At 31.6% G+C, this 16,186-nt stretch overlaps 1 protein-coding gene across 3 annotated transcripts; it reads right to left on the minus strand.

Moving 5' to 3' along the window:
• Positions 1-8,937: 8,937 nt before the first annotated feature.
• BPC4 (basic pentacysteine 4) lies at positions 8,938-12,475 on the minus strand. Of its 3 annotated transcripts, none has more exons than XM_039032731.2 (5): positions 12,214-12,475; positions 11,946-12,018; positions 11,294-11,401; positions 10,495-10,669; positions 8,938-10,395 (listed from the first exon to the last, which is right to left on the minus strand). In XM_039032731.2, exons 4-5 carry the CDS (start codon positions 10,561-10,563, stop codon positions 9,523-9,525), a joined length of 942 nt encoding a protein of 313 aa, XP_038888659.1. In that variant the 5' UTR covers positions 10,564-10,669; positions 11,294-11,401; positions 11,946-12,018; positions 12,214-12,475; the 3' UTR covers positions 8,938-9,522. The 3 variants fall into 3 exon arrangements, with proteins under 3 accessions (XP_038888659.1, XP_038888660.1, XP_038888661.1); XM_039032732.2 differs by having other exon boundaries at positions 10,495-10,664; positions 12,214-12,400; XM_039032733.2 differs by lacking the exon at positions 11,294-11,401 and having other exon boundaries at positions 12,214-12,400.
• Positions 12,476-16,186: the final 3,711 nt, after the last annotated feature.

Consider the following 16,186-nt stretch of genomic DNA (forward strand, 5'->3'; position numbering starts at 1 on the left):
GAAGGAACTCCCCACGCATATATTACTGTGTCGGGAGTTCTTGTAACTCTCGACGCATCAAATAAACCGTCGGGAGTTCCGAAACTCCAAACGCATGAAACAACCGTCGGGAGTTCAAGAACTCTCGACGCATAGAAAACGGTGTTGGTAGTTAGTTAGGGAACTCCCGATGCATGTATAGGGCGTCGAGAGTTCCCCAACTGTCGGTGTCGTATATCAAGTGTCAGAAGTTTTCAGACTAACTTCCGACGCCGTTTTTTCATGCGTCAGGAGTTTTTCTCCCGACGGATTTTTTCCGACCATTTTCTATTCTTTTCCAACGAATTGTGACATCGAGAGACGTTAGATTTCTTGTAGTGATTAGATGAGCTATGTTCATATTTGTAATTTGCAATGTCTGTGTTATAATGGATGACAATCATCCAATTACAATAATTCATACTTTTTTAGTTTCAACTATTAGCAAATAAATTAACCAGATTATATGGTATATAGTTTCAATTTGATTATTAAGACATTGGTCAAACCTTACCAATAGTCTCTTATTGTTATCGTATTAAATACATAACACATTTTCATTCATCTTATATACCGAATTAGATTTATTTTTTTTATATATATATTTTTTACAATCTGTAGGATGATAGAATCATATTTCTGACCTCAAAATCGAAAATATAAATTAATATACTTGTTGAATTATATTCATAATATATATATATATATATATATATATATATATATATATATAACAAATTATCTAGCTACAAACCATTGAAGAGAAAAAAAAAAGAGACAGCTAACTTTCTTCAGTCTTTTTACTTTTTTTTTTTTTTCTTCAATGGTTTGTAGTTAGATAATCTGTGTTTCCTATAATGGTTTTTTTTCAACAAGTTGATTATGAAGACATAAACCCCTAATTTTGAGAGAATAAATACATATCAATTATAGTCGAATTTAATTATGTTCACGTTAGTTAATAGCTAGGAACCAATATTTATAAAACTTTCTAAGATTGAAAGTTAGAACTCCTCCTATCTTCATTAATTGTACTTAAAAAAATAAAAAATTTATTTTTATGTTATCTTAACTATTTAATATAAAATAATTTAAACAATATTCATTATTTTAGAGCTCCTCCCATCTTCATTATTTTATATTATCTTAACTATTTAATATAAATTTTATTACTATTCTAATTAATTAATATTTAATAAATAATTTAAATAATATTTAATTAAAAATATTAATTTATTGACATTTTAAGTGATTAAATAATTAATCGATATAACAATATATTAAATAATTAAATTTAATTATGATTACCTTACTTGTTCTCGATTAAATAATTATTTAGTCTTAGCTTTTATATATAAAATTGGTAAATCAAACACATTAATTTAATTTAGTTATCCTGCAAATCAACACGGACGTTAATTATATCAAACATTTAAAATCTACCCATTTAATATTTATATTCATCAAACAATATCTACTGTTCAAACATCTTCTAAGATATTACTCCTAACCAAAATTGTTATTTTATTCAAACTTTCGAGGAACTAAATAATTTAACAAATTTGAAACTACTTGAATCAAAATAAATAAATTCAACTTTCAAATCTAAAAACACCGAAGTTAGGAAAAATAGTCCCATGCATGCATGACAAGGAATGAATGGTTATTAGTCAAAAGTTTTTGTTAGGTTTTTATTTTTTGAAAATATATTTATTTTTTGTGTATTGTTCTTAGATGTCTAATTATAATTTATTTTTTAAAAAAATATATAAAAATATGTTAATAACGTATTGTTGTTATTATTATTATTATTTTTGGAAAATGTGTAATATTTAAAAGTTGTGTTTTTTGTTGGAATAAAAATGATTGTTTATGTTATTTGATTGGAGGAACAGATTTAAAAAATCATTTATCTTTCTTATCAAGGAACTGCAAAGTCAAAAGTTTTCTCTCTCTATTAACCAAATTTCTTATGCTAGTTTCCCAATTATTCCATTATTTTATTTGTGTCAGAAATGTGGGATATTTTTTGAAAGACATCGAAATACATCTCGCCTTTTAATTTACTTGTACTTTATATTTTTGAAAAAAAAATATCATAGTTTTATTTTCTTTTTCTTTTTGAGAACCTCCTCAAAATGTATCTAGAAATTCGAAATATATATTTAAATTACTATTTTAATTTATAATTAATTACGAAAAATACTCCTTTATGTTTATTATATATTATTTTTTTATTGGATTACTCTTTCAAAATTCATGGCATGCACATGTGTCACACCTCCTCTTGGGTTAAGCCTATTAATTTAATAACATTGAATTTGAACTTTGTAATATAAGAATTAAATATGTAAACACAAGTTTCAATTATTTAAAAGAAATTGTACATATAGACTCTAATGTAATATAAATCAGAGACCTGATTTTAGGAAAATTGTTTTTTAGTAATTAAAAAGAGTCAAATGTCCATTCAACCCTACCGGCGGCTAAACGTTAACCGAAAAAAAAAAGATTTGAAAAAACAAAAGAATACGAATAATAATTTTAAATAGAAAAAAAAAAAAGAATAAAGAAAGAATTCCTTCTAGTAAAGGGTACTCGATGCTCTCCACGTGGTAAGACTTGCACCGTTGATTTTACTGTCACGTGGGGTCGAAGCTAGTAGGACAATACGAGCACGTGTTAATAGATGATTTGTAAACGTGGCAAGTTATAAGTGGTCTGAGAGAAGAAAAATGGAAAAGCATTTTTTTTGGATCCTTGAAAAGAAAAAGGAAGAAGAAGAAGAAAAAGAGAGGAAAAGGGAAAAAAAAAGGGGGAAAAAGAGATGGAGAATTGAGTTTAATAGTTATAAATAAAAAAAAGAGCTTATCCATTCTCATTGAAGTCATTGTCTTAAGACTCAATAAAGGCTGATGGGCCATGCAATAATGATAGGGGAGGGCCCATTAATGTTTGACAATGAATGTCTCCTTTTGTCATTTTCTCATGATATATTAGATAATCCAATTCATTTTTAAATTAATATTTAATGTACTTGAAATATCAACATCTATTTTTTTTTTCTTCTTTTCCAAAATTCAAATTCTCATTGAACTTGAGTATAATTTAACTAATTCAGACATACATTCTCAACTAAGAGATTAAAGATTTAAATCATTCGACTTCAGATAAATAGTATCACAATGGAATTATTTATTCATAAAAATTTGATATAAAGATAAATGATAGCACCATGGTATCAATTAAGTGGTTTGAATTACAATTTAAGGAATAGACGAGTGAAGATGGAGAATTAGGGGTGGAGTTGTGAGTTGTGAATGAAGAAAAATAAATGAAATGTAAAGAGATAGGTGATAGTTAGTAAAGAACCAATTTTTGCTTTTATTATTATTAAATTGAAGTATTTGAACGTAAGGTAGTTTGTGACTAATACTTCGATGTAGTCTAGATCACACATATTTTCATGCATCCCTCTTAAGGGGTATTTGGGGTATTGACATTTGTTGAGTTGAGTTTAATGTTTGGCCTACCAATTTGTGAAGCTGGTATAAAATAACTTAGTCCACCAACTTCTATAGTGTTCATTATTGAAGTTCACACATTTATATTGGAAAACTTCATTTTCATATATTTCCCTCCAATGTTTTCAATAACATCACTTGTCGGCTACTACTGATGACCAAGTCCAACAACCACTTGTGGCAACTACCTCCCAATGCCCAACTTCAGCTACAACCATCGTTGATGACTACTCTAACTCACTCCAGCAACATGCTTTGACAATCACCTTCGACAACCACCTTTGGTGAAGGCCACCTTCAACAATCATCTCTAACGACCACCTTCAATGTCCAACTTTGCAGATTACCACATATGGTGCCAACCACTTGTGGATACCACCATATGACTACATCTTCTAAGAATTTCACTTCTTTGTTTGGAAGCTGAGGATTTTACCAACATGGCTAAGTAAGGGCATAGTATCACTCTAATACCACTTGTTATGGATAACAAACCTCCAAATATCTTCATAATTGTATAATATTGTCTACTTCGGGCATAAACCCTCACGACTTTAATTTTAGTCTTGTCCAAAAAAAGATATCATACCATTGGTGATAGTTGTCATCCTTTATATACCAACAATCATCCCCTTATCTAAATAATGTGAAAGTTTGATCACACACCAACATGCATACATAATAAAACCCTAACCTACAATTTGGCACAAGATGCCATAAAAAGCCCTAGACCCCTCAATGAACTACTTTTTTTTTTTTTTTGTGCGCGCGCGCATATTACACTCATACATTTCACTAATTTGAAACTATATTGTAATTTTGTTATTTGTATAAAATAAAAATAGTTTGTCTGCCTCAAATACAATGGTTACATGTAAAAATTGTAAAATATATTTGAAGGTTTTAAGTTGACATCTCAACTAAGTATTAAAATTATAGGAAAATATGTGTGCATTTGAAGAGTTAAACAAAAAGTTTAGCAAAAAAACAAAAATTGCATAATTAAAAAGTAAACCCTAAATTTTAATTTTTAAAACTCCCAAACAATACATGCGTACGTAAAAAAAAGTCACTATACTTTTTTCAAAAAAATATGTGCACAATTATTGGTTAAAAATATTTTCAAGAAAAATAAATAAATAATTACCATAAAAATATATTATTTTGGCTAGAAAAATCGCATCATATAGCCCTAACTTTAGAACGTAACTCAACACCTTAAATAAGACTTCTTAATTTAGACAAAATAACATTCCGCCCTAAACACAGTCATATGAACTCCAAGCTTTAGAACCTAAATCAGGGCCGAATGCAACTCTTTAATTATATAGTAAAAAAATTTAAAAATATTCTCCTATTCTAATAAAAAGAAAAGTTTGTCATGTGGCTAATTTGAATAACTAAGTAAGTTGCACAATAAGTGTAGGTTGCTATGCGCCTAAGTATTTTTCATAGTTTTCATCATTATCATCATCATCATCTTTAACTAGTCAAGGAGGTGTATGACTTGTTTGGATTGACTTTTTAAGTACTCTAAAATAACAGTAAATTGCAAAAACCGCTCTTGAAGAATGTGGTAGTTTCAATTACACCCTCAACCTTTCGATTATTGAGCCCTCAAACTTATTCAATTATTAAAATTAAACCCTCAAACTTACAATAGTTCTAGAAATTGGACCCTCAAATGATAAAAATTAAATCAACAAAGTTGTACTTATACAACTGTTACAACTTCCACAATTTTATAAGTTAGGGTCTAATTTTAACACTTGTGTAAGTTCGAGAGTTCAATTTCTACGTTTGAAAGTTTGATAGTATAACTACAACTACCACTTTACTTTAGGGGTCATTTTTGTAGTTTTTACTTATAAAAATGTTTCTAATTGAAAAAAAAAAAGTACTTTTAAGTACTTAAAAAGTTAATCCAAATACGAACTTAACAAGTTGATAGAGGTTAAAAAAGAATTGAATTTATACTTTTATTTCAATTTGACTCTTTGGAAGTAATCAAACTCCTAAGACATTGAGGCATTGAAGAAAAGAGCTAGTCTTGAATGCTAAGAAAAAAAAGATATTGTCTTTGACTATACATTTATTTATAGTTTAGAAAAAGGCAATGAATTGGTATACTTCATGTCCAAATCAATATTTGAATTGATTAACAACATGATGCCAAAAATAGGTTCTTTCAAACAAATTTTGGAACTGAGTATTGCGTATGGGAAAGGATTCTATTATTTATTGAGAACAAAATTTCTTTTACATTATTGTTAAAAGAAACGTAACTATTTAATTATTGTATATTTAAAGAACACTAAATAAATAAAAAAACCCTAACTTTGTAATTTTTTTTTAGTATAATAATGATAGGGATGAACCTTCAACCTTTAGAGAAGAAGATTATGTTAATTACTGTTGAGTTAAGTTTACTTATAGCATGTAATGTGTGCAAATTTCATGGTAGTAATTCAATTCAAGTTGTTAAAATAAGTAAAGTTCAATTGACATAAACTGTGTACTATCAACTTTGAAGTCAAAGGTTCGATTATCCTTCTCCCATATGTAAAAAATTAATTGATATTATATATATCAGACCCTATTAGACAATATCTCAAGGTCATTGACCAAATTGATACAAACTTGACATTTTAAGAAATAAACATATAATTTAACTTTATAAGTTCATGGATCTATTAGATACAAACATGATGGTTTTCTCTTGATGTAGGTTCAAATCTTTGAAGGAAAAAGAATTTAAGATCTTGCCAATTATTCTTTTAAACAATTTATACAATTGTAAACAATTTGATTTGGATGTCAAAGCTAGTTCAATTACAAGTATCTTTATGATTAAGAGATTTGTGGTTTGAATTGATTTGGGCCGGTTTTGTTTGTTAACCCAATTTAGAGAAATTGAATATGTAAAAATTGTTTGATCAACCAACAAAATCAACCACCAATTTGACAAAACAAATTCCCAAGACAAATTGACCAGTAAGTTATATATTCTATATTAACCTATGAAACAAACCGAAATTTATTGCTCAAATTGATCAAATTAGGCAGTTTGGTCAATTCCATCATTTCTTTCTCAGTTTTGCCTTACATTTAATAACAATTTTAAATCAAATTTAGACTTTTCAACCTCAACAAAACAAACTAAAATCTAATGAAAATGGTTTAAGTCAAGCATTTTTTAAATGATGGTTTGAAGGATGAATTAAACCCACTTTCTCAAAGTTGATTATATATATGAGACTAATGGAAGGGTTAAGAATTTGTTGAATGCAGAGATAGTAATGCACAAAATATGTACAAAATCTACGCTAATCGTCTACACGTCGTGTATATTGCAATTGATACAAAATAAAGCCTCTACTAAGATTTTTTTTGAAAAAAGTGAAAACCGAATTTATAATCAATTAAAATGAAGAGGATATTTTTCTAACCCATTGAACGAAACACATATTAGTAATAAACGTTTGAGGAAATGTCTTGGTACCACTCTTAACACATTTTACAAGTAGACAAAAACGATTAGATATAAGTACATTTCAATCGTTGTAAATCTTTCAATATAAGACAAAATTCAAATTAATTTTAGAGTTAAAAGTCAAAGTTATTCATAACAAAAGATTCGATTCTTCAATCCACCTATTTGGATTAAGAAATGATTTGGAAGAAAAAAAAAAATTGTTGAATGTTAAATAAAAGGGCAAAAATGGGCGGCAATCATGGCTATGGCTTGGGAAAAGTGTGATAGCGTGGGACAATTTTCTAAGGAAAGAAAAAAATAAATATCAATTAAAAAAAAAAAAAGCAAACTTTGTTTTATTGACTATTGATCCACGGAGGAATTTAGGGGAATTCCGCAGTTTATGGCTTCCAAACTTGCATGATTTATTGTCACTATCTTCCCTCCAATCAAACTAATTCAATTCCTCTTTTATTCACATCTTTGCAAATCAAAATAATTTGTTTGTTTGTTTGTTTTTTTTTTTTTTAATGTTTAGAATGTTGCATTCAAACGAAAAAGGAAAGATTCCGATCTTTTTTTTTTCCCTTTTTGAGTACAATAGTGGTCGAGAGATTTGAACCATAAATCTCTTGATTGCGGAGATATACTTGCTTTGGCAAACATCAATTCTACTACCTACATCAAAAATTTAAAAATTTCTTGAACATTGAATTGTATTCAGGTCTATGTGCATAACACAAACTAGATTTTTTTTTCTTGGAGGTAAAAAGGACTCAAATCTTTGAATTTTTTTGGTATATTGAGTGAAGACATGAAGATTTGAACCTTCAACTTTGAAGAAAAAAGTACACACTAATTATTGTTGAGTTATACTTATTTTAACAACATTTGGCATTTCTAAACCAATAAATTTTAATATCAATAAAAATGTGATTTGAAGTATAATGCATCTTTGAAGAAATAAATATTTACGAAGGACGAAATTTGGATGATAGATACAAGAATGAATAGACAACTTGGATTTTCCCTAAATATTGTTTTCCTTTCAATTTTGGATGAGATGCAATATCAATCATTGACTTCAATAAATCATTATGAGAAGGGATGTCTGAAAGCCCTAAAAGACCCTAAAAGGAAAAGGCAGCTACCATGTTTTTTATTTTCCCAGTTGATTTAAATCTTCTGACTGTGGGCCTAAGTACAGGCCACAAGAGATTGGGCCGAGTCTTGATTGATCCAATTAAAACTTGGTCACCGACATCGATCAATTTGATCAGAATTTTGGATTGTATTTTGTTCACTAAATTCTTTTAATGTTTTGAATTTTATGGTATTGAATTAACACTTTGGCTTTTCAAAGTTTAATTGGATGGAGATTTTAAAGAAACTGAAAACTAACCCAATGAGCTTGAACTTAGTTATTATCCAATCCAATTGTCGAAAGAAAAAGGTAAAAAAAAAAAAAAAAAAAAAAAGTGGACATATTTGGGAGTAGTTTCAAATTGATTAAAACCCACTTTTTTCCTATTTAAAATTACTATAAAATATATTTTTAATGATTCAAAATAAATTTTAATGGTATGAAAATTACGTTTAAAAGTGTAGCAGAAACATGAAGTTAATTTTGAACGATTAAAAACATGCTTCAAAATACTTTTAAACATGAGAAAAGTTATTTTAATTGTTTAAAAAACACTTCCAAACATAACCTAAGAAACCTCACAAGAAAGAGCAACAACTCAACTAGTCTTAATCTAAAGTTCGAATCTTCGTCTGTAACTCGAAATTATAAAAATTTCGAGTGCCCTGGATGGTTCTGCCAGCTGGTGTTGAGAATTGGGTTTAAGCTGTGGAGCAAATGGGGCAGTTGGAGCATAAATGGAGAAGGAAAAACAACCGAGGGAAAATCACACAACATCAAGAAAGAGGAAGCTTCTTAATCCATTTTGAGTACAAGAGTTGAAGAGGGAGAATCTACTCTACCAGCAAGACGACCAAAATTATCGAATAATTATTGAATATTTAGAGGATCTACTTAAGTCCTACAACTACTAGTTCAACATCTACTCTTCCAGTCTTCCCTCTGAGACTCGATCCATCGAAAGTTGTTTTTCGATGCAACAGATATGAACAGAGTAACAGATGGTACCTCGAATTCAAATAATCAAATAAAATCAGCCTTCATTCTCATCATTTCCAGATCCATTCTTGATTCTACGTTCTACAGTTTTCTCTGAAATTCTAATGGGGGAATTTGGCAATGGGAAATTAGGAATTTGCACAAAAGACTGCCGCATTCTTATGGCCATACTCTACAAAGATATCCCAATCTACGGTGGTCCATTCAGGTTCAGTCTTAATCACAATGCCTAAGCCAATGAAAGGGAAGAGCTCTACCTCATGAAGAATCACTTCGGTTGAGGCATGTTAACTTGAACCACGATTGAGACAACCCCAAGGACCGCTGCAAAATGTTCTACTCCTCCTGAAGTTACTTCCTAGCTACCTGATTGTTATGTAGCGATTTGTACCGTGTCTCGCCCAGTGGTCCTTAAGATCCACTGGTACCGACAGATCGTGACCTGCTGCTGCTAGCCGACTAAGCAATTTTGTAAAAACACTTCCACTCATTTTCCGCCCACCCATACGAGCATGGCGTTTATTAGGCATATGTGGAAGTGGATACATGGACATATGGGTGGTACAACACGACGATTGCCAACCCCCATTCCCCCATTTGTAGCACTGTCTTGCAAGTCCAGTACATGAGCAAATTGGTGCTGGCATAGAAGAATCATCAAAACTTACAAGATTCAATCCCACATCCTGACCATCCCAGTCGGTTCTGTATTTTGTGCCATCGGTCGCAGCGTGTCTATTCAAATCTTCGCCAACCTTCTTCCTTGGTGGCTTTGATGTCTTTGATGAAACTGACTTGTTATCCTTAGTTCGCTTTCCCTGTTGAGACTTAACAGCTTCAGAAGCTATAACTGTAATTGGAAAGGCATCAGTTATATGCACATCTTTTGTACCATAGGGAGTTTCAGACATGCTTGGCATATGATTAGATAAATGGTGCAATCGCTTTGTTTTCCGTTGGATCCCACCACCAAGAGGAAAGTTAGAAGCATTATCACGGATTTCAAGGGCAGCAAGGGCATTGTCCCTTTCCATTAATGCAGAATCACGCTGTGCAAGTGCCTCATCACGCTGCCGAAAAGCCTCATCGCGTGCAGCCAATGCATTATTCTTCTCAGATAGTGCTAAGTTCCGCTCCCGAATAGCAGCATCTCTCTCAGCTATAATGGACATGATCTTCTTATTCATGACCAAGGCATTTGGTTCCTTTACATGATGTGGAGGCACCATATTCCACTGCATAATTCATTTCCAATTCATTCAATTTAACTAAGAAGGCCATCTTAATTGAATGCATTAAAAATTTAAAAGAAAACAAAAGAATAGGAAAATTACCGGTGAGGGGCTCCCTCTGAAATAATCCAGTTTGTGCCTCCCATTTTCATGTTGGCGGCCATCATCCATAGTCCCAAAAAACAATGACCAAAACGAATGGATTCAGAATGCTGGTTGGAGTTTAATTTGAAATTCTTTCACCATCAACTAACCTTCCAACTCATAATCATCTACTCTGATTTAACATAAATTTGAAGACATCAGCAAGATTTAGATAATGGGAACCATCGACAAGGCTTAATAACAAAGATAGAAACTAAATGAAATAAAACCTCAACAACAAGAATTACTGAATCATTAATTCAAAGTCACAAACATTTAAAAGAAAAATTAAACCTTGAATAATTAACCCAAACCAAAGGGCGACTATCTTTTGGTCAATATGCAGACATATGATAGAACTACTGTAAAATCATCAAGAAGATTGGAATCACCCCACACCACGATGGGTTTGTTCAGCTACATCTACCAAATAATTAAAAATGATACTTCTCTTTTCATTGACAAAGCTAGGATCATAAGTTCTGGATAATAGGAGGTACCGGCATGATCACATCCGACATCTCTTGGGGGCTCAATTCAAATAACGAACACAAATTAAAATAGGGGACAAACATCTGACTATACCTTCAAAGTCAAGATTTCATTAAAAAATAATGGTTCTCATTGGATCCCTCTTACAAAAATAAAACAGAAACAGAAACCTGAGCTCGCAATTTGAATCTTTTTTCCACTATCAATAAACAAAAATTTCCACTTCAGTTTAAGCTTAATGAAAGCTATGTAAATTGGTCATTACCATCCACCGAAGAAATTTTAATGTCATATTCCAAAGCAGCATTTTACTTATAACATCAAGGGAAAACCAACTTCGCTCGTTCAGGTCTATAACAATTTCTTCAAAGCTCTGAACACAAAAGAAATAAGAAAAACAAAACAGCATAAATTAAAATAAAAGACAAGTGTACTGGTAAGCATTACTTGCTCATCTTTACCTTAAAAATTCATATATAACGATCATTTAGCAAACAGAGGAACGATACTCAAAAACAAAAATCCAACCTAAACTAAGTCCACAACAATTTCACCGAAGCTCTAAACATAAAACTTACAAACACAAGCTAAACTAATAAAAAAAAAACCTTCTAGCATATATACTCCACTTCAGCTTAAACATAAGACTTACAACAATTTTATTCAAGACATCAAACAATTTTTTGCACTCTGATTCAGCTTAAAAGTCTTACAGCATATAGAATAATGACATTGACACTCACACTCACACATATATATTTATCACCATTTCCTTCGCATTAAACTTACAAAGACAGTAAAATTTACAACAAACATTTAGTCATAAAAATCCTAAAGAGTACAACAACATGTCGTAAAACAACAGTACAAAATGTTCAAAACAGCAGTTCATTCAAAAGAAAAAGGATAAACCATACCGGAATCAAACAGCAGAAGAAAGCTGCAGCTCAATCTCCTCTAATTTGACAGAGAACGAACAAAACCTAACAGCTGAAACAAAAATTAGGGAAAAAAAAAACATCAACCGAAGAAGAACATACAGAGAATCCAGAAAAAGAAAGATACGTGAGGTAGGAGTGACAGAAGGCTAGGGTTTATGAGGAGAAGAAGTTCGAAAACGGAGAGGGAAAGACTTGAGCATGAGAGGAAAGAGGAAGTGTGGAAATGGATGAGAGGAATACTTACAGATGCAATGGAGAAGAAAGCTTGATCTGAGAGCGATTTGGAGAAGAAGAAGAAGAAGAAGAAGAAGAAGAAGCAGAAGCAAAAGATTGGTGGTGTTGATAAAGATTGATACAGTTTGAGAAGAGCGAACAGAGAGAGAGAGAGGGAAGTGACGAAGGAATGGTGAGTAGTAGCATCTTCTTCATTTGATGTGTCTATTCTATTCTCATCCGAAACGACCCCGTTGCCTTCCAGTTTTACACGACGTCGTTTTTCTTTTTCCTGTTTTTTTAAAAAAGGGAAAAAAAAGGGAAAAAGAATTCTTTTTAACTGAAAGTCTAACCCCTAAAACGCGCTTTTTCTTTGACGTTTTGAAGTTCGTTTTCGATTCGATTGTAGCTTTTCTTTTCTACTTGGTTCTTTTTTATTCTCAATAAATAAATAAATAATTAATTAATGTCGATGTGAATCAAGATTGTGAGTGAAGTGAGATATAAATAATATAAACACTATAGCACTTGAGTTATGGTTATTTTGGTTTTTTGAAAAAACTTTTAAAAAAAAATACTTAGATTGATAGATAAACATTTTTACCATTTAAAAAAAAACAAATATTTATGATTTATATTATAGAACTTTTTTTTTTGGCCTAATTTGTTTTATGTTTTATGTATTATTTCGATGGAATGAAATTGTCGATTCACCTTCATATCATGTGTAATTGATGAAAAAAATTTCATTACTACCCATGAATAAGTAAGAAAATAACAGAGATATTAAAAGAAAGTAATAAAACTAGAAACATAAGAATTAACATGAAAAAAACTCTAAGCCATAGAAAAAACCACAAAGCAGAAAAATTCCACTATCTGAAATTTTTTTATAATCACACATAAATCTCTCATCGACCTCAATTATAAAAGCACTCTCTCAAAGCATTATATCACTTACACGACTAAGCTAGTGTATTAAGCTTAACATGTTTCAAATTGGGATGGTTTGAAACCAAAGACATATGCTACATTTATTACTTTCTTGAATCTTTCCAACGTAGAACAACCACACTTCTAATATTTTGTTAAAACTCAACAAATTTCACCTTGCAAGATATTTGAAGAATCCATAGCTTCTGGTACAATCATTATATTCATTGATAATCTTAATTCTCAACTCAAAAAATTATAACTCACTCCACCATAAAAGAATAGACCACTTGGAATATCATCTTCTAAGATTTTTCTTATTCGTCATATGTCGATAAACCTTGATGAAATTTATGGTGCAATTTTAGCTATAAATTCAACCATACACCTGGAAGTTCTTCGACCATCGACACAACTTCCACCATACACCTTGTATGACTGTCAAGTCAATACCCGTGTGTAAAGTTGTAAAACTGCTAACATCACACCTCTATCATGGTAAAGTGAACATACCATGAGGATGAATTATGTCTTCTTCAGAGGAAGTTACCATCTCCTCTGACGAGAAAGATCACGTCAGCATCCGACCCAAAACCCTTTGACGAACCTACTTTGTTCTACATGTGCCCAGACTATCCGCATTCCCAGGAATCTATCTTCTGCTTGAAGACCCCTTTTTTTTTAACCTTTCTTGGAATCACTCTTAGACTGCACAAGATCACCACCATCACTTAATTTTCACTTGTATAACCAATATCGTATAAACATATCCTTGACTTGTACTTGCCACGAGCCAAAATTGATCATTCCATCAAATTTCTCCACGTCAAATTTTATTGGACTCATAAACCCTACATATATGCTTCACTCATAGCAAATAAATAGTATGAAAATTTGAAAAGTGGTCATTTGCATTCAATACGCTTGTTTCACACGATGTCCTAGAAATTTTGGAAACAATAGTAAACCAATAGAAAGTTAATCAAAATAACAAACCAAGATTGGTAACCACCTACGTCTAGGGGGCAGTGTGTCTAGAAAGATATTCCACTAATATATATAAGTCAAGCAATTTCAACGTTGTACTTAGGCTTCCTTTAAGTATGTGAATATCAGTGTTCCCCCTTAGGCTCATTAAGCATTTTAATTTCCTTAAACAAAGAGTGCAGTAGGCGATGACCAAAGAAGAAGGCAACAAAATCTGCACTTGGGGCTTCCTCAGTAGTACCAGGAGAAGGCAAAGTAATGTCTAGAACATGATGCCCTTGAAATAATTTATAGTTGAAATTCAATAATCTGGGATTGGTACCAATGGGTTCATTAGCTAGAGCAAGTAAGGCTTCTGAGATAAATTCCATAAATCAATCTTGGATAAGTAATGGGTAATCTCAGAGCTTCTTATCCAATATGCATTCATAATTGTCTAATGACAAAAGCTCCATAGTCAAAAGTAGCACATTTTCTAATTTGATATAACAAAGTAGCTAGAGCAATCAAAAGACTTGTAACGACCCAACCCCCTAGGACTCAAGTTAGGCCGTTACTAAACACATGCATGCATGGAACTTAAAACGACATCCTTTTATAGTGAAATAAATACTAAATAAATAAGTTGAACTCAAAAGACCTTCATTAAATTCAGATATTAAAAACAAACGATAGGGTACCCATAAATCATAAATGATAATAAATAGGTCTAAAAACAAATCTTAATAGTAAGTTTCAAACATTAAATTGAAAGTTGAAAAACATGGAAAGAAATCTAAATATCATGAGCGGAAGCATAAAACTGGTCCCCAGTGGCTCGTTCAAGGATTCCTCTTGTCATTCGCTAGTGCGTCCTTGCCCTTGCCTGAAACATAAACATGAGAAAGGGTGAGTATAAAATACTCAGTAAGTAACCTCACTACTGGGGTCGGGCTAGGCATCTATGTCCTCTAGATGCCTACCTCTGGTGGAACATAAGAATTGCTCTAATCCTCATGGGATACATACATAAATGCAAAACTGGTTTCTATCCTATTGTAGTTAAGTATGCCCACTATCTCTGGTAAATCCCGAAGGAAACACAATATCTGGTGAATTCCGAAGGAAACACAATATCTGGTGAATCCCGAAGGTAACACAATCTGGTGAATTCTGAAGGAAACATAATACCTAATGGACATCTAACTAATCAGTAAAGACACTATCACAGTCTCAACATCACAATTATTACAATATGGTTTTATAACATACGTATACACCTCAACATCATGGCTATACAACATGCATATATGCCTCTATATCCTCATATCAAATACACCCTCAATGAATTAAATATCACCTTTTACTAGCATGTAAGTCTCTACGTGCACATATAAATCTTTCAGATTATCTTACAAGAACATATATCGGTCGTACTATACTATCCATCTATCATGTTATCATTCTATCATAATATTCATCTATCATGCTGGCATATATCTAGTGTCTGGCCCATGGGCAGTTCAAGTAGTAAGATTACTTACCTTGATATTAGGTGGAACCAAAAAGCAACGAAATCTTTGTAAAATTCTTAATCCTTTATCGAGCCAAATATTTAAGTAACTAACCCCTTCTAATCTCCACAATCTTTGAATTAAATCTGAGTACATAAACCAAAATAAAATTTAACCTTTAGGTTCACACCTAAGCGTTTAATCATGCCAAAATCAGCAACAAAACTTAATAACTTAATTCGTATAAATTACATTCGAATTGAACAAGTCACAAAGCCCCAAATCTTACCAAAATTCTTGCCGAAATCACCTTAACTCTGCTTGACAGCATGCTAACGACCTTTTAAACTCCTTCAAAACTTTCAAATTCAACCTCCAAAATCATGATTGAAATGATAATTAAATACATTATTTATTGGGTATTCAAGATCCTTAACAAAAACATGAAAATCATTTAGATCTTATCCCAAAACTACGAACCTCACGACGACGTTCAATAGAGGACAACGACTGAAAGAGAGGAGGACCAACGGCAAGCAGATCTGGCGACGTGAAGGTTGGAGCGGTGCGGTTGCAACTTGATGAAGGAAA

Source organism: Benincasa hispida, chromosome 5 (genome assembly GCF_027475165.1).
Source record: "Benincasa hispida cultivar pf3 chromosome 5, pf3_genome.v1.1, whole genome shotgun sequence".
Taxonomy (NCBI): domain Eukaryota; kingdom Viridiplantae; phylum Streptophyta; class Magnoliopsida; order Cucurbitales; family Cucurbitaceae; genus Benincasa; species Benincasa hispida.